The sequence below is a fragment of the Phyllostomus discolor genome, chromosome 4 (genome assembly GCF_004126475.2).
Source record: "Phyllostomus discolor isolate MPI-MPIP mPhyDis1 chromosome 4, mPhyDis1.pri.v3, whole genome shotgun sequence".
In the NCBI taxonomy this organism is placed as follows: Eukaryota; Metazoa; Chordata; class Mammalia; order Chiroptera; family Phyllostomidae; genus Phyllostomus; species Phyllostomus discolor.
The window spans coordinates 96,753,369-96,772,348 of record NC_040906.2 but is presented as its reverse complement, the minus strand read 5'-3'; the positions used below and the strand labels follow the sequence as shown (position 1 = coordinate 96,772,348).

Below are 18,980 nucleotides of genomic sequence, written 5' to 3'. Positions count from 1 at the left end.
ATCAAGCATTGAAAATGATTTGATTTGATGTTTAGGTTCCACATAAGTTAAATGAAAAAAACCTTCTTGACCATATTTCTGCACGTGATGATCTACTTAAACATTCCATTAAAAAACATTCTGTTTTTAAAACAAATTGTGATGGTTAATGAAAAGTGGATACTTTGCAATAATGTGGAATGGAAGAGATCGTGGGGCAAGCAAAATGAACCACCACCAACCATACCAAAGGCCAGCCTTCACCCAAAGAAGGTGATGTTTTATGTATGGTGGGTTTGGAAGGGAGTCTTTCATGAGCTCCTTCGGGAAAACCAAACGATTAATTCCAGCAAATACTGCTCCCAATTAGACCAACTGAAAGCAGCACTTAACAAAAAACATCAGAAATTAGTCAACAGAAAATGCATAATCTTCCATCAGGACAACGCAAGATCACATGTTTCTTTGATGACCAGGCAAAAACTGTGACAACTTGACTGGGAAGTTCTGACTCATCTACTGTATTCACCAGATATTGTGCCTTCAGATTTTCACTTATTTCATTCTTTACAAAATTGTCTTAATGGAAAAAAATTTTTCAGTTCCCTGGAAGACTGCAAAAGGCACCTGGGACAGTTCTTTGCTCAAAAAGATAAAAAGTTTTGGGAAGATGGAATTACAATGTTCTCTGAAAGATGGCAGAAGGTAATGGAGCAAATGGTGAATATATTGTTCAATAAAGTTATTAGTGAAATGAAAAATGTGTCTTTTATTTTTACTTAAAAACCTAATGAACATTTGGCAAACACAATATGTATAGAATTTGTCAAAGTAGCTAAACTATATTAGACAATATAAGCTATATCATTCCAGTTAGCTATATCTTATTTTTATATGGGACTTTCAAGTTTTTATAGTGCTTTATCATGCATTATTTTGGTCATTCCTCATGATGATACTATGAAATTGTTTTGGGCAATTTTACTCTCCCTGACATACAGGGGAAACTAGCCTAAACAGTTGTTTTAAGTTAAGTGGCTTGTCCAAAACCACTTGATTATCAAATGGTGGAGTCTAAATTAGAAGCTGGGAGCATTCACCATTCTCTGTTTAAATATTTTCCCAATCTATTATTTAGCTTCTTAATTCAGTTCTTTCAAATGATCTTTGTAAAATCTTTATCAGATCTTATCATTCACTTGATAAACCTTGGTAACAAGTTACTGTTTCACCCAGGATACAGTCCCACATCCTTAATATGGCCTTCATAGTGCCCCGTGGCCTCTCTCTTGCTCTCACCTTTGTCATGTATCACTCCTGTCCCCTTGGTCACTAGGCTTCCCGCATACTGTTCTCTTTGTTCTTCCCACATATGACTCAAGACTTCCCACTTGCTATTCACCCCACCTGGACTGCTGGGCCCTTCTCTTTTATCTGGTAACTCCTAATCATCATAGAGTTCTCAGTTTCAACGTTAATTTCTCAGAGAAGCCTTCACCTAACCCACCAAATAAAACCAGTTCTTCTTGGTGTCTTCTTTCAGCAAACCCTTACTTATCTATCAGTTTATACTGATATATTTATCTTTGTGAGTTTGTTTAACACCTACATTCTCCCTTGTGTGAGGTCTACTGCAGTCAGAAACCATGTCAATTGGGCTCATTGCTAGTCTCCTCTGGTCTAGTTTCTGGCACATAATAGCTGCTCAGTAAACAAGTGTGGCCTGACAGAATGAATAAATCCATGTGGGTGTACACATAGCTCTGTTGCTAAGCAGAGCTTTCTATTAAATTAGAAAATATTGTAAAACTAGTAGATTTATCTCTATTTCCCAGGAACAGGTAGATTGAAGTGGCTTTCTGATGGTTGAAACAATTTAAGCAAGTCTTAGAAAGTTATCAGGAGTTCAGAAAAAATAGAATTGGATTACCTAGGGAGATTGTGGAGTCTTCTCTGGAGGTTTAATCAGAAGATAATAATTATATTTGAGGAAGTTTAATGTCTATATGAAGGCTCTGAGATATAGACAAGCTCTTTTGGGATATCAAAGACTTGGACTTAATATACCTTTCTTTTTGCTTTTATGTTTGTCAAAGGCCCAACTAACTCTTTGCTTGTACCCAAACAGGGAAAGGACTTTAGAATTCTAGGCTCACTTCTGATTTCTTTTTCTCCAGCATGATGTGCAGTCAGCTCTGCTATGTCATGATCTACCTGTTCCTAAAGATCACTGCGCAGGGCTTGCAAGTAAATGAAATTTTGTCAGTGACACATTAAAAAAAGATAGGAATCTAACAAAAAGGGCAATTACATTTTTCATGTGTTAGATGATTAAGAAATATGTAAGTAATGTGCTAAATATAGCACTGTACCCTGAAAAAGGCATGTAGTTTACCTATAGAAGTGTTCATTGCCAGCTTGAGTTACTATGAAGCGGCAGAAGGAAAACTGTAATGGGAGGAAAAGGTGTACTTCCATCTGCAGATGGTGGTGGCTCATCCCATGCAGGGAGGACTGAGGAAACTGCTGGGTCTCTGAGATGTGTGTGATTTGTGTGGTTCTGTGCTAGGTTCAGTGGGATGCAGTCTTCTGTGTTGGCTTATGTTTCTCATGAATAAAATAGGGCACATAAGCAAATGTGGGATTGCGTGCCATGCTAAAATTTCCCCTGATATATCAACTGCATTGGAATGAATTTGCACCTTTAAAATACAAGTTACAACTGAATTGAACATAGTAAGAAAAAAAAAGGGTATTTGGGTTCTGAAAAACTTGGTTCTGGTTCTGAGGACTAGATATAGTAATGAAAGTGAGAACATTTTGCAAAATGTAATGTGCTTTCTGAATTAAAAAAAAGTTCTTATAGAACTTACGTCAGTGTTAGAGATGGAAACTATAGAAGAACACAGGATTGAAAGTTTGCCCACTTGGAGAGAGCTTTTGTTGAGAAAAATATGCAAATTTTCCCTTTGAGTGAGAGTCAATAAAGTCTATGCCACTAGGGGAAGGAAGAGAGTGCGGCTGGCAAACTTTCTGTGGACATGTGTTTAATGTCACTTCTTAGACTCAGCCCCAGGGCTAGTGTTTATGTTCCTGGGGTAGTACTTTAGGTGTGATGTTAAGAAAAGCCAAAGGGGAGAAATGGAAGAGGTGATTTTGCTAAATGAAACTGGGAGAAATACAAATATGAGAACCAAACAATTTTGAAAAACACTCTTAGAGCTCTCTTACAATGGCTTATTAAAGCCAGCCAAGTTCAGTGCATCAGTGGAAAGAGCGATTTTGCCACAGAAATGTGGTAACCCAGATTTAGGTGACAGTGTCTTTGCTTACTGCTTTTCAGTACGTAGTGGCACTATATAAATAACACCCAACCATTCTCCATCTCTCACTCCCCTTCAGCCTCCCTCCTGGAGAAGATGCAGAGGAAACCTGTGGGAGCAAACCAAAATTGCTTTGAGGATAAGTTAGTTGACATCCGGGATACAGCTAGCATGAAAAAAGAAATATGACCAGTCCATTGATATACTCTCTTGCCACTGTTAGCCATGTTTTATAATTTAAGTAAAATTTTTTCCATATTTGGAAAGTAGGTATGGCTTATTGTAAGCTTTAATGGTTTAACAGAAACATATACCATTGGAAGAAAATTGCTTTTAGTAAACAATTTTTTACTTCATTAGTCTAGAATTTCCTGTAACTTTTTCTGTATTGTAAGGGTATCATCTATTAATATTTGAAAGGACCTTAACAAGTTGGGCAGAAAGATTATCCATACAGAAAACCTCTTTTATTAGATCTTCGGGGTTATTCAATATAGGAGTGAACGAATCTACAACATTCTTTACTTTTGAATGAAGAAGGGATGCCATTTTCTCTGCAAAACTTCACAACCTCCATAGGATGTACTTCTAGACATATACCATTTTTTATTGCCTGTTTCTAGAACCAAAGCACAATCTTCCAAATTCTATAATATAGGAGACTTACTCATGGTCTTTCTAGTCCAATGAGTCTATATAAAGAGTAATGTTGATTGTGTGTAATAAATGTGTGAATGGTTTATATTTTAATGTATCTTTAACTTGGGTTAAATATATGTAAATATAAAATTTGCCACTTTAATTCTTTCTACAGTGCTTTGATGTTAATTAGTACATTCCTCTTCCATTGCCACGTTTTCCTCCTTTCCAAAGCTGCTGGAAAGTGACATATATAGATTTGATTTTGATTTTACTTTTTCTAATTCCAATAGAACTAACTGATTGTGGGAGTCAAAGATGGACAATTGAAAAGTTAAGGACATAGAAGTTACAACCCTCACTTAGCAAAAGGCTAGCTCTATAATCAATAAGCAAATATTTCTAGTGCTACTATGCAGGGAGTAATATGCTAAATAAAAAACATATATGCATAGTTGACATAGTTCTAACCTCAAGCAACTATTCATCTGGTTGGAGAATTAGAATAAAATTTTATTAAAAATAAAGATAGAAAAAAATAAGTAAGGACCTAAAGGTTGTTAAAGATTGCAGCTACTGTTGAAACTCAGGGATGGGAAAGAACAATGAAGTAATAAGGGAAAGGTTCTAGAAGAGAAGGCTTAAGCAGGAGAAAAAGCATAGTCAAAGATGCAGAGTCAGGGGTGTGAGTTTAAGTACTTTTAGAGTACCTTCATTTCCAGATTAGACCTAATGTGTTCTTCATGGTCCTCAGGAGAACCTTTTCCACATGAGTTAAAGCTGGAGAAATCCATCTTTGTTTTTACTTCCTATGAATATACCCCATCCAATGGACACTCTTTCATCCTCAGTAATCCATGGTACAAAGTCATGGTGTCTAATGTATTTGGAGACTAAGGTCTCTAATTCCCTCTTTTCCTTTAAGAATTTATATGACTCATAATCAGGGATTGAGTCTTTGATTTTCATCAAAGAATATATATTCTAAATGCAAAGTGCTTAATTTAGTAACAATAGTAACTATAAAAGCATGACACACTAAAGAGAAAAAAAGCAGTAACAACAAAATAAAAACAACATTAGCATGGTTGAGTCTACAATGTCAGGAGGAGCTGATCCTCTGTGCTTTTCCCCAGTTCTAGGCATAAATTTTTGCTGAACAATCTATACTAGGTCATCCAGTCCATCTTTTATTTTTTGATTCCTGTTTGTGAGATGAGCTAGTTTTCTGGGATTATAAATACAGTGGGTGGTTTAGCCTAGTTTTATCAACAAACATCTAATTGGACAAAATAAAAACATTCTTTAACCTTATTCTCATGAGCTCCATGGTCTAATAAACTTGAAATTCTTTTCTCTTCTATAAAACACAGTAATGTTCCTTTTAAAGCATATACCAAAGATTGAAGAAATGAAATAATTGTGAACAGGCACTAATGATATGAGTCATTATTACTTGAATTATTATGCTTTGGATAGTATTATTGGATCATAGATCTTCACATCTGCACAGGAAGCCACCTGGTTTAGTGGAAATTATTTGAGCATTAGAGTCAAATCAGCCAGGATTGAAAACCTGTTATCTTCTGGTTTTTATGACAAATTATTCAGATGTCTTTAATCCTTGTCTATAACAAAAGATTAATGATAGAACCTACTTCATGGTGTTTTTAAAAAGGACAAAATTAATTATTGTATACATAGAATCCAAGTTAGCACTTTGTAACCAACAGCTAGTATTAATTATTTTTGTCATAATATTTAAGTAACGCCTTCTTAAAGGTCATTTCCTGTATGTCTTTTATAGCATGAGAAGCTGATACATGAATTGGAAGAGGAGAGGCACTTACGTCTTCAGAGTGAGAAGCGGTTGCAGGAGGTAACACTAGAGTCTGAACGCAACCGAATTCAGATGCGTGGCCTGCAGCAGCAATTCTCCAGGTATGGTTATGAACAGAGCTTCTTGCTTCAGAAGATGCATGTCTCCCTGCACCAATCACACTTTTACTTGAATTTCCATTGTGCAACCTTCTGTTGAATCTGACTGGCTGATTCACCAACAGTTTCAACTTTGTCTTCTGTTCAAGCCATCTTATTGCATTTGGACCCTCATTTGCCTCTGAAACTTCATTTGCACCTCACATAGTCTTAGCTTTATTGAACCTGGTTGTCTTTTCTTCCCTGATGGCTTTCCAAGGAGTCTTACAGCAAGATTTGGTGGCTTTGTGGTCTATCAGCATGTCCTGTGAAAAGCATGTCAGGAAGATGAAATTTCTCTGGTCATCATAATCCTATTTTAAGGTGGAGAGAGAGTGTTAATCTGATCATCCAGTAAGCTCTTACTCATGACTTAGAAGAAACATTAAGGAGTGGTAAAAAATCAATGAGCTCCTTTCCTTTCAAAATATATAATGTGAATTTGAAAAAGGATTCTAAAAAAGTAGCTCTTCTTAGATTTAATTCCAGCACAGTAAGAATCTTTTAGTCTTCAATTACAGTCAATATAGGGCCAGGTGAAGGTTCAGTTTGTTATTTAAAATCCATTCAGTTCTGTGGATAAAACATGAACATGTGCAATTACAGTCCTGGGACCAGATCTGAGCACCCTGTGAGGGACAATTTACTTTTCATTTCTCTCACTTCACCATTTACAAAATCAAGAAAATGTTTTTTGTTTTTTCTTACTCTGAGGTTCTCCCAGGCAGAATCAATTTTGAGAAGTTACTTTTAAATTTTTACAAGCAAACTATGTAGATCTTACACTTAACTTACCATTGAAATTAGGGTATTATCCATCAGTGATTTCAACTGGTGTGCCTCAAGAATTTTAAAAACAAACCTGGCTGGTTTGGCTCAGTGGATTGAATGCTGGCCTCTGAACCAAAGGTTCAATTCTGGTTCAATTCTGGGTCAATTCTGGGTCAGGGCACATACCTGGATTGCAGGCCAGGCCCCCAGCAGGGGGTGTGCAAGAGGCAATCACATATTGATGTTTCTCTCCCTCTCTTTCTCCCTCCCTTCCCCTCTGTCTAAAAATAAAATAAGTGAAATCTTTAATACATATATATACACACACACACACCTTACTTAAAAAAAAAAAGAATTATAAAAACATTCAGTACCTGACTATTTATTTAGTCAGGGGCATTGACTTCTTTCCCCTTAGATTATTAAATTAAAAAAAGAAAACAGCCAACTCAATAATAGCCATCTGTTGTGAATGAATAAAAATTAGACCTTTTTTTGTCAGACTGGCAAAAATATATACTTTTCAGTGTACTACAGAATTATAGTAATTAGTTTATATGTGCCATGTGATAAAAAAAGGTTAAAAATTGTTGTGATTAGTGACAGATAATATAGCTTCCTCATATAATAATCCTTAATTTTCAGATGTGTTGCAAAGGCAGACCATAGTTGGACCTGCAGATAATTCATCTCATTGTGGCTAATACCATGAATGTGTACAACATTGGTTTAGAGCCTTCTTGGAGGAACAGGGTAAAAAGGATGGATGACTCCTCTGAGTCTGACCATAATTTAACACCCTGTTCCACTCTTCAAGCCCAAAATACACAGATACTATGGAAATGCACTATAGATATTTTAACAAGTTCATGTTCCACCCCTCATAGGCTATTACTTATACAACCTTATGTTCAATTTCTCATTTGGTTTGATGGCAACTCTCACCTTATAACTCCCAACTTGAACTAGTAGATCCCCACTCCAAAGCAACTTTAAAACAAGCACAGCTTTGTAATACTTGCCATTTTAATAATATAAGAAAGGAGGAGGCAGATCTTGCTACCTACCCTTGTACTGTCTAATTAAGATGTCTCTATATTCAAACTATTGATTTACAGGGTGTGAGGCATGAGAAACAGCAAATTATTTTTATATTATGCCAGGTCAACTGCCATAAATCAAATGAAAACCCCATACAGATCTGAGTTGCACAAGAGCTAAGTCTTCATCACAGGCTGAAAGAGAAGATAATTATATGTAGAACAGTGGTGGTTTTACATACTGCTTTTGTGAAGACCTTTTGCCCCCAGTATAATGTTTTCTTACATAAAACTTCACTGAAACTGAGAAGTTCAAGTCTAATTACAGCCAGACAGCTAAGGTAAATGAGCAAAAAATAAGGGAAAAGCACATATTACAGACAAGATTATTATGAAATAATTTAACTAGACCCACTAAATAATTTTCTAATTGTCTTTTACATTTTAAACTTTGATTTGTAAGATAGTTCTAGTTATGGTTATTTAGATAATTCTGTTACTATAAGTTTTGTAAAATTCTCAGCATTACAGAACATACCTATTGTGCATTACCATTGGACATAGCCACCATCTGAATGCTCACATAAATAATTTCTACGATCTAGATTATTGTATTGAATTGAAACCTTTTATATTCATGATTTTCTCCCCTTTCTCCTAGGTTGATGAGTTTATTTTATACATGATGATATTTGAGATGTGGACTTTGAGATTTGGGCTTTTTGAGTATTGTTCATCAGATGAGGTTCCTTTTGAAAATAATGCTAATAACTTAGCTTTTCAAAGGATGTGAATTGTCTTATGATGTAAAAGACTTTTTCAATAAGGCTGATAAAATAAAAACAGAAAATAAAGACCACAAAAGAATAATGTGGCAAGGGATCATACTTATGTACCCCAACATGTTTTCTGAGAATGGGCATTCAATTTAACTTTAAGATACCAGACAGAAAAGATAAAAGGGAAAACAAAAGGATAGATAATTCCCATTTCATAGACAAATGCAAGTACTTCTTAAAGAGAAAAACATAACCTCTGGTCATAAATTCACAACAGAATGCATCACATAGGCCCCTTCAGAGATGGCATTGAAGGATATAATAGACAGTGTTCCAAGATGATGAAAATTAGGATTAATTCTTAGAAGTGGTACTACTTCTGCTATGTCACTTCTATCTACAAAGTTAAGCAGCCTCTGAATTTCACAATAAATGAATTAGGAGTGCTGGGCCCATGCCTAAGTGCTAACAAGCAAGATGAACTCCATTGCTCAAGGTTCTTGAGTCAACACTATACTGCAGATTCATGGGAACATCTAACTACATACATGTCGTAATACCTCTTTTATGACCCTGGAACACAGAGACATGAGATGCTGAAGCCTGGGCTGAGTTAGGTGAAGTGTTTTTCTCGTATGTTTGGGTGGCACTGTAGCCATGGGAGTACCTAAACCATAATTTAAGGAGATTTTCAGTCTCAGACTCAGGGATGAGGTGAGATATTGGAGGGGATGTGAATAATTAAGTGAGGAGCTGTGAAAATTAGGCATGTGTGGCAATTAGAGTTCAGTTGTCAGGTTTAGGAAAATTAGTCCAAGGTTTGATTTTGTGCAGTTTCAACTAGGTTAATGGGCCTGTTGGCCTAAAGGCAAACTTGAACAATTTTGATCATCTGTGGTAATGAGTAATGGGATCACTTACGTGATAAAAATCTATAAAAATGTTTGAATGGGTAGTTCTCTTTTATGTCACTAGCAAACCTTCACCCATAATCTCTTATGCTCTCTTGATCTCTGATTAGGGTATAAGGATCAGGAGTGGTTCAAAATTTAGAGGGGAAAAAAGATGGACCAGAGGTTACATAATCAGCTCTAAGGTCATAAATCAGACCTTGCTGGCACTGAGGGTGATTCAGGCAGCCATCAAAAACATGATTCAAACTATTTACATTCTTTAGTGTAAATACAGAGAAGAAGAAAACACACTTTCAAAGTAAACCTTCCCTATAAACGAAGGAATATTTCAATAAGGTGGTACTTAGATGCAGGTGGGGGTGTTATTAAGGCTGACCCTTCTTTGTGATATTACTTGTTGATATAAATTAAAGATGCTTTCCAGATGTCATAATGCTAGTTTAACCCATTGTCTATGGGGTACACATGGCTGAGCATATTTTACATGGGATTACATTTGTGACCCCCTGTAATTCTACTGTCTCCACCCTCCCTTTAATGGTTTGTTTGACTGTGATTGTCCAGCTAGCTAAGGTTAATTGTGTGGACTGAGGCTATGGTACAGCCTTCCTTCCTATGTGAAGATAATTAGTGTTTGAACCCCCAGCCTCATTATTCTACCCTGAGTAAAGGAAGTATTTGTGCATCAGTTAGATGCACCTGGAGGAGCACTTCCAAGAACACTATATAGTACCTTGAGGTGGAATAACAATGATTTTTAAACAAAATAGACTTGTGAAGAAATAAGCAACTCTGCAGAGTACTGATTTCATGCAAACCATTCATGATGTGTAGATGTTTGGACTTGGTTCCTTTGAAAACAGTCTAATCAATGTGTAGATTATTATTAGAAGCTGCTGTTCTTAACAGTGAACCACTTTTACTGGTTGTACAGTAAGATAGTACACAATATGTATGCTCAAAAAATGTACAACCCAGCCCTCACTGGTGTGGCTCAGTTGGTTGAGCATTGTTCCACAAAGTGAAAGGTCACTAGTTCAGTTCCTGGTCAGGAAACATGCCTGGGTTGCAGGTGTGGTCCCTAGTCAGGGCATGTGCCTGAGGCTACAGACTGATGTTTCTCTCCTCTTTCTCCCTCTCTTCTCCTCTCTCCAAAATCAATCAATCAATCAATCAATAAAATTCATTTAAAAATGTACAACCCAGGTAGAGAAGCCTTATGTATATAGATGAACAAAATAACACATTTATTGATTAGCTGCAAATGAAGGGAAAGTTTGTCCAAATTCAGAAAAGCCAGATTTCATTTTGTAATGGACATGTTATCATGTGAATGCATGACTCAAGCCAGATAAAATTAATAATTGTGTAGTGACACTAGAAATGATAATACATGTATGTATAGTGTGACAGCTCTATTCTACCTTATGTTTGAAGTTAAATTAGAGTCAATCAACCTGGTAGACCCACCATCAGGGAGATATATTTTATAAGCTATTGACAGTTACCAAACCATATTACACCCAAAGCATCATCAGAGATCATTAGTATTTTTCTGTAGCCTTGAAATGTTCCATGTGCATGTATGTGTATGTATTTAAACCATGCAATATAAACTGCATAAAAGGAACAATTAAGCTTTTTCACCCATAATTAACTAAAATAATTGAAAATCATGCAAGTGGAGCCCAAGCTTTTACTCTCATCTTCCAGGATTTCTCAGCACTTGTTTTAACCTTCTCTTCCTGCATTGTTATCTGCTTCCTGTTCGCTATTGCTTTGCTTACTGTAATAGGATTTTCTCCTATCACAGTTGAATGCTATGCTTAAGAGAAGTCCACTGAATCCTGAACTTCAAGGAAAGGGAAATGGAGATAGTTTTACTGCTTGACTTGTTTACCAGTTCATATTAGCAGTTCTCAGAGACTTTATGGAATACTGGGGTTTATTTTCTTCTGCCCATTTGGAAACTGTAGGCAAGTGTGTGCTGAAGAGAATAATATGCACTTACATGCTTTATTCATGTATTCCCTCTTTCCTCTTAATTGTCTGGTGCATTAAAATAACACTTTCCCTCCATCATTAGGAGGAGTGGAACATAACAAGATAAGAAAAGCTGTCTATTGACCTTTAGACAATCAACAACACAGAGCTTTTCTGCCCCTCTTCTACATTTGTTCCCATTTCAGAATTTTCTTCAACTTCAACTTCTCCCAGACACTGGCTTTCTGAGTGCCTCATTCCTTCTGATGAATGTAGAGGGCAATTTTCTTTTGATTTGGAGTTGCTCTTTCCATACTGTCAGCAAAATTTCTGGCTGAGACTTCATAAAAACAAGGGCCTCTCCTCTGCTCCTCTGAGTACATCTACTAGAAACTTAAAATGAAAAAGCAACATTGGTTAAATGACAAATGTTCTTCAAATTACAACAGGTGGAAGAAGAGATTTTCAAATGGCATCTTTTAAAATGTCTGGTTAACATAATATGGATCATGTTTGGATGTCAGAATTTTGTATCTTAGTGATCTAGTGTGAGAGCTCTCTCTTGAGCAATGCAGAGGAAGGTTAAACCAACTATATAGAGGATGGAAAGAAAGAAGGCCATTTTCAGCTCCCTGAACAACTGTTAACTTAATGCTGAACATTCCTTAATTTTTTTGTATTTCTGTGTCTGCATGAGACATATAATGACATTGCCATGAGTTTCTTCTCAAATTCTTAATAGAACTATATGTTGCTGAATAGATAACAAAAGTTGCTGCCTATTATTCATTGCTGGTCAAGAAAACAACATTAACAAAGAGTATAGTTCCAATTTCATTTCAAAGAGCACTTTCCTATTAAGTGGGTTTTCTAGGACCTAACTGTAGTCCCACTTTCAACTAGCTTAATAACTTTGGTTAAATAATTTGACCTTTGTGGATCTGTTTGATCACTTGTAAAATGAGGAAGTTGACTTGCATTATGGTGTTGCAGCACTTTTTATGCTTTTGTAAAAAAATTATTGTTGTTCAAGTACAGTTGTCTGCATTTATCTCCCATCACTGCCTCCACCTCCCTCCCCTGCTTCCACCCCTCCTTGGTTTTGTCCATGTGTCCTTTACAGTTGTTCCTGAAAATCCTCCCTCTCTTTCCCCCCACTATCCCCTCCCATCTCCCCTCTGGTTACTATCTGTTTGTTCTTAATGTCAGTGTCTCTGGTTGTATTTTGCTTGCTCATTTGTTTTGTTGATTGGGTCCCACTTATAGGTGAGATCATATGGTATTTATCTTTCGCCATCTGGCTTATTTCACTTAGCATAATGCTTTCCAGTTCCATCCATGCTGTTGAAATGGGCAAGAGCTCCTTCTTTCTTTCTGCTGCATAGTAGTCCATTGTGTAAGTGTATCATAATTTTTTGATCCATTAATTTACTGATGGGCCCTTAGGTTGCTTCCAGCACTTGACTATCATAAATTGGCAGCACTTTTTATGCTTTTTAAAAGACAGAGTATTAGATCTGGAATGCATTTCTTGGATGAAATTGTAATTGCAGTGTTATAACGAGGCCTCCTTAAGGTTCTAACAAGCAGGCATCTGCTTTGAGGGCTTACTGCCCACATTGTCATTGTGGTGAAGCTGTGCAGGATTGAGCTTTCATCATTCTGTTTTGGTGATCTGACTCTGGAGAAGTTGAGATTAGAAAACTGCCAAGCCTGGATGAAATATTTTTGTTGAGGGCAGCCAAAATTGAATACTAAAGAACTTGACTGGCAAAAGGAAGCTAAGAGTCTCTGCAGTGGACATAACCATTATTGCTGTTGGCTCTGATGTTGTCTGCTTTAGGATTTATTTGAACTGATTTGGGAAAAAGTCTGAGGAGAGCGAACTCTATGACACCAGAATTGTTTTTACTTCTACACAATTTCTCTGAAGAAATAGCCATCAGTAAAAACACCAGTGATTTAGTCTCTCCTCTATACATTTTTAAATCATGTATAATAATTCCTAATGTGTTACTATCCCCACCCCAACACATTTGTCTTTTAAGAAATAAATGCAAAATATCAAAGCATATGTTTTCTTCATTGGGAACTAACTTTATTATTACTCTCATTAAATGCTTTTTGGGTCAGATTTATAGAAAATCCATTTTTAGGTGTATAGTTTGATTAGTTTTGACAAGCAGATATCATCATGTAATCAAGATATAGAATATTTCATGCCCCTGACATTCTCTCATTTCTTTTTATTGTCGGTTTATTCCCAACCCCTGGTAAGGACTTTTGTGATTTCTCACCCTGTGGTTTTTAGCTTTGCTTTTCCAAGAAAGTCTTAATACTTGAAGTTATAAAGCATTTAACTTTTTTTGAGTCTGGCTTTTTTTTTTTGTTTAGTATGTCTTTTGAGATCCATCCTGGATGTTGCATGTATCAATATTGTTTGATAATATTCTGTTGTATAGACGAACCACCATTTATTTATCTGTTCAACTGCTGATGAGTTTCCTCCAGTTTTTGGTTAGTATAAAGTCCTTATAATCATTCAACTTCCATGTACAGGTCTTAGTGTTACTTTTGTTTCTGTGGGCCAGATAACTAGGAATGATATTACTAAGTCATATAGTAAGCATATGTTTAACTTTATAAGAAACTGCCAAAATGTTTTGCAAGATAGCTGTGCCATTTTGCTTTGCCACTACCAACATATAAAGAGTTCTAGTTTCTCCACATTGATAAATACTTTTTGAAAAAAAAAGATACAGAAAACTTACACAAAACAAATAAAAACAGATGTTTGGCTTGATGAATTAGGGTGAACATTCTTATAACCAGCATCAAATCAGCACCTAGAATCTCCTCATGGTGTCTCCTCACAATCTCAACCTCCAACTTTTCCCAATAAGTAACTGTTTTCCTGACTTTGTAGCAATAACCAACCTGTGTTTTTAGTAGTTTAATTATTTAACACACATCCCCTGATACTTTGTCTTGCCTATTTGTCATAAAACTAACTCTATCTTTTAGGTTTCCTTTAATCAATAGGTACCTTCCATCACTTGCTGCTTCTTCAGAGTTATTTGTTGAAGAACGTAGAACATTTGACCAAAAATTTCTCATAGTCTACATTTGTTGGTTACTATTCTCTTCTCTACATTTTGTATACATCAGTAGCTATTTTCATACATTGCTCACAATAATGATTTAAATAAAGATTTAGGACTTCTAGTCAAGATGGAGGAGTAGGTAAACACAGCTCACCTCCTCAGCCAACCACATCAAAATTACAACTAAAATATAGAACAACCGTCAGAAATCAGGTTGAATGGAAGTCAGACAAAGAAACCACATTCATCCAGACATGGAACAGGCTGGTCCCACACCCATGTGTGGTGGATAAAAATCATAAGTGATATCTTAAGAGTAAGGAGTCCCAACCCACACCAGATCCCCAAGTCCAGGTTCCAGGGCCAGGAAGATAAGTCCTGTATCTTCTGACTGTGAAAACCAGTGGAGATTGAATCAGTGGAAGAAATTGCTGCAATTCTAACTAGTTCCTCTTAAAGAACCCACACATGGACTTACTCCCTCTGAGCTCCAGCACGGGGTTACAGCTTGGAAAACACCAATGGCATACAGGGAGGAACTGAAGTGTCTGGCATTAAGGTAAGAGCTGGGGGCCAGCTTTATCCCAGACAGAAAGGTAGGCAGAGGACATTGTCCCTTTTCTGAACCCTTTCCCTGTCGAACCATAAAGCTGACAGGTAGGTGCAATATCTGAGACTCCATCATCCTGGCCAACATTGCTCTATACTGGATATCCCCTGAGGCTCTGTCCCACCAAACTTTTGGGCCCACCCAAGCTGTTATAGCGACTTATCCATATGAATGGCTGATCTTGGCTCATGCTTCACAACTTTCTAAATCCTCTCAAACAAGCAACAGTCAGCCTCAGTGAGTCCCCAGCCCCCATACTTCTTGCTCAGTGGCCCTAGGCCTGGCAGCAGCCAGCCTACATTCACAGCTTGGTTTCTGTTGGGAACCTCCAAGCCCAGCACAAGTAGCAGCCATCTCAGATTAATTTGCAGCTCATGCAGGGTAGCCCCAGTCAGAATACAGATGGGGGCTGACCTTGGCCTGCACCACTTGGGAAACTTCAGAGCCTATATAGCCTGTGAACAGCTACTGACTACATTGGAGCATCACCACCCTGCCCCTACACAGCTGATCTACCATGGAGGGTGGAGGGTGGTGGTCAATGGTCGCAGCCATTCTTTGAAGCTGACTGGCCTGAGTAAATCCCTCTTATCAATCTACTAACAGCAATTAAGGCTCAACTGTAAGAGAAGGGTGTACTCAGCCCACTCGAGGGGCACACCTCAAGTACCCACCTTTGGTGATGAGGGAGTCTGTGCCACTGGAGGCTACAAGATACCTACTTCATGAGAAGGCCACTCTACCAAGCCTGGGAGATGTAGCAGCTCTACCTAATATATGGAAACAAACACAGGGAGGCTGCCAAAATGAGGAGACAAAGAAACATGACCCAAATGAAAAAATAGTTCAAAACTCCAGAAAAAGAACTAAACAAAATGGAGATAAGCAATCTATCTGATGCACAGCTCAAAACACTGGTTATAAGGATGCTCAAGGAAATTAGTGAGAACCCCAAGAGCATAAAAATGATCCAGTCAGAAATGAAGAACAGTGAAATAAAGAACAATTTACAGGGAAACAAGAATAGAGTGGATGAAGCCAATAATCAAATCAATAATTTGAAATATAAGGAAGCAAAAAACAACCAATCAGAACAAGAAAAAATAATCCAAAATAACAAGGATAGTGTAAGGAGCCTCAGAGACACCATCAAGCACCCCAACACTAGCATAATGGGAGTGTCAGAAACAGAAGAGAAAGATTAAGAAATTGGAAATCTACCTGAAAAAATAATGAAAGAAAACTTCCCTAATTTGGTGAAGGAAATAGACATGCAAGCTCAGGAAGTACAGAGAGTCCCAAACAAGGTATATACAAAGAGATCTACTCCAAGAAACATCATAATTAAAATGCCAAAGGTTAAAGATAGAGAATCTTAAAAGCAGCAAGATAAAGGCAGTTAGTTACCTACAAGGGAGTTCCTATAAGACTGTCAGCTGATTTCTCAAAAGAAACTTTTCAGGCTAGAGGGGATTGGCAAAAATATTCAAAGTCATGAAAAGCAGGGACATACAGCCAAGATTGCTCTACCCAGCAGAGCTATCACTTAGAATCAAAGGGCAAATTAAGAGCTTCCCAGACAAGAAAAAACTGAAAGAGTTCATCATCACTAAACGATTATTATATGAAAAATGTTAAAGGAATTTAAGAAAAAGAAGATCAAAACTATGAACAATAAAATGGCAATAAATACATATCTATCAACAATTGAATCTAAAAAAGAAACTAAGCAAACAAGAAGAACAGAGACAGAATCATGGATATGGAGAATATTTTCTTGGTTGTGGGGGAATGGGTGAAGAGGTGAAAGGATTAAGAAGTGTAAATGGGGGTTATGGGGGAATGGGTGAAGAGGTGAAAGGATTAAGAAGTGTAAATTGTTAGTTACAGAATAGCCATGGGGATGTAAAGTACAGTACAGGAAATGGAGTAGCTAAAGAATGTATATGCATGACCCATGGGCATGAAAAATGCTCTGGGGATTGCTTGAGGAGTGGGGGTTGTTGGATGGACAGGAGCAAAGAGGGGAAAATTAGGACAACTGTAATAGCATAATCAATAAAATATAATTTATAAATATATAAGTAAATGAATGAATAAAAGAGTTAAAGTTTGCTGTTAGATATCCATGAGGCAGAGAACTTTTCTCATATTCTCCTAGTCCATCTAACATTAGTACAAATGACCTTGCCATGACAGGTAGTCAATATATATTTGTTGGTTGAAGAAAGAAAGAAAAAGATAAGGGAAGAAAGGAAAGAAAGGAAGTGTGAAAAGAAAGATGCAGCCAGCACTGTACTACGAAAGACTAGGTTACACATGTAGAAGAATTTTAAAGATAGTGTGCTTATGATAGAAATTTGCTTCTAAGAGAGGCTGCAGAATTGCTGTTTCTGGGGATCTTTAAAATTTTGATAATAGTCATCATTCTTAGAGTTATAAACCAGGATGGCCTGGGAGAGTGAAGACCCAATTTCCTATTTCTGGGCAACTCAGCCATAAAAGATGAGTTGCCTGTTTCAGAATATTCTTTGCAGAACTCCTAGCTGCAGGGCACTAAATGGAATTTGGTGCATTAAAAGTTTGCTTCCCTTTGGGTAAAGTTGACTTTCAGAGAGTGTTTTATGACCCTCAGACAATATTTTACCAGTCTGTCTATTGTTGGAATCTTAGTAGTGAAGACTATTGTTCTGATTACCTTTTTGGTCTATAAGCATTGCATTTAATGAATGGTGTTCCTGCATAGTGTATCTTTTGAGTGCTGATTATAAACACTTGGAACTGTTGTTGTGGATCCTTTGTTTAATTTGTGAAAAATCAGTTAAGATGACCCTTGTTATAAAAGTCTACATGTGTTACTAACAAACAGCCTTAAGCTTTTAACAATGTTTTCACAGAATAAAGTAGGGAATTAGCAATACTAAAGCTATGCGATTTTGACAAAAGAAAAGTGTTGTAGTTTTCATTAAATTGTGTTTCAGAATTCTTTTCACATTTCTCCTGACCAAAGGTTTTCTTTGTAGTAGCAGCAAATGACAAATTTTCCTAAAATACAAATATGAATTTCTTTTTACATAGTTAGTTTCTATAATGTTTAAAACTGTTAGGTTTTAGAATAATCATTTTTATTAATATTAGTATGGCCCCATAAATGATGATGTTTTACTCTTATTTTTCAAAGTTTCTAAAACCATTGTCTTCAGTATTTCATTCAATTCTTACTATAACCTTATGTATGGTAGGCAAGGCATAATATAGTATCATAATTGGCCAGAGGAATAAATGAAATTATATCAAATTAAATGAGAAACCTGGTAACTACCATTTTCTCATTTTAAAATTCATAGGAAAGGTCCAATTGTTATATCTTTAGTACCTCTTTCTTTTTTTAGTACCTCTTTTAAGGTCTCTAGTTTCTTGGTATATTTTTGTACTGGATTGTCAGACAGGCTGGGCTAATGATTAAATTAGCATTTGAAGACATTCAGACTGCTATCATGTAATTACATTTATTACATGGACTGTGCAATAATTATGTTTATTACATGGACTGTGTAGTCATTGAATTTAGCTAAGAAGACCCAAATTTTCACATTGCAGTTATCTTGGGCAATATATATTTAGCTAACAAAAGCCTGTTCCATTTTATCCTTTCCACTTGATGCCTTTTCTACCAGCCCACTTTCCTCATGCAGTTAGTGTAAACACTCTAATCACATAATTATATATTTTCTTGCTGTTGGTTTTGGATTTTAATATGATGTGTCTTCCTTTGCACTATACTGTGAACTTCTTATGGTTCAAACTGACATATAGTAGGTGCTCCGTAAATGTTGTAATAAATGAATAAAGTAATATTTC

At 36.5% G+C, this 18,980-nt stretch overlaps 1 protein-coding gene across 4 annotated transcripts in view; it reads left to right on the top strand.

Annotated features, from left to right (window-relative positions):
• NCKAP5 (NCK associated protein 5) overlaps positions 1-18,980 on the top strand; it is a 1,018,052-nt gene that overhangs the window by 521,657 nt on the left and 477,415 nt on the right. For all 4 annotated transcript variants that reach the window (XM_036025027.1, XM_036025026.1, XM_036025025.1 and 1 more), the window contains one exon: positions 5,749-5,882. In XM_036025027.1, coding sequence (XP_035880920.1) covers positions 5,749-5,882 — 134 coding nt within the window. The remainder of the gene's footprint in view (positions 1-5,748; positions 5,883-18,980) is intronic.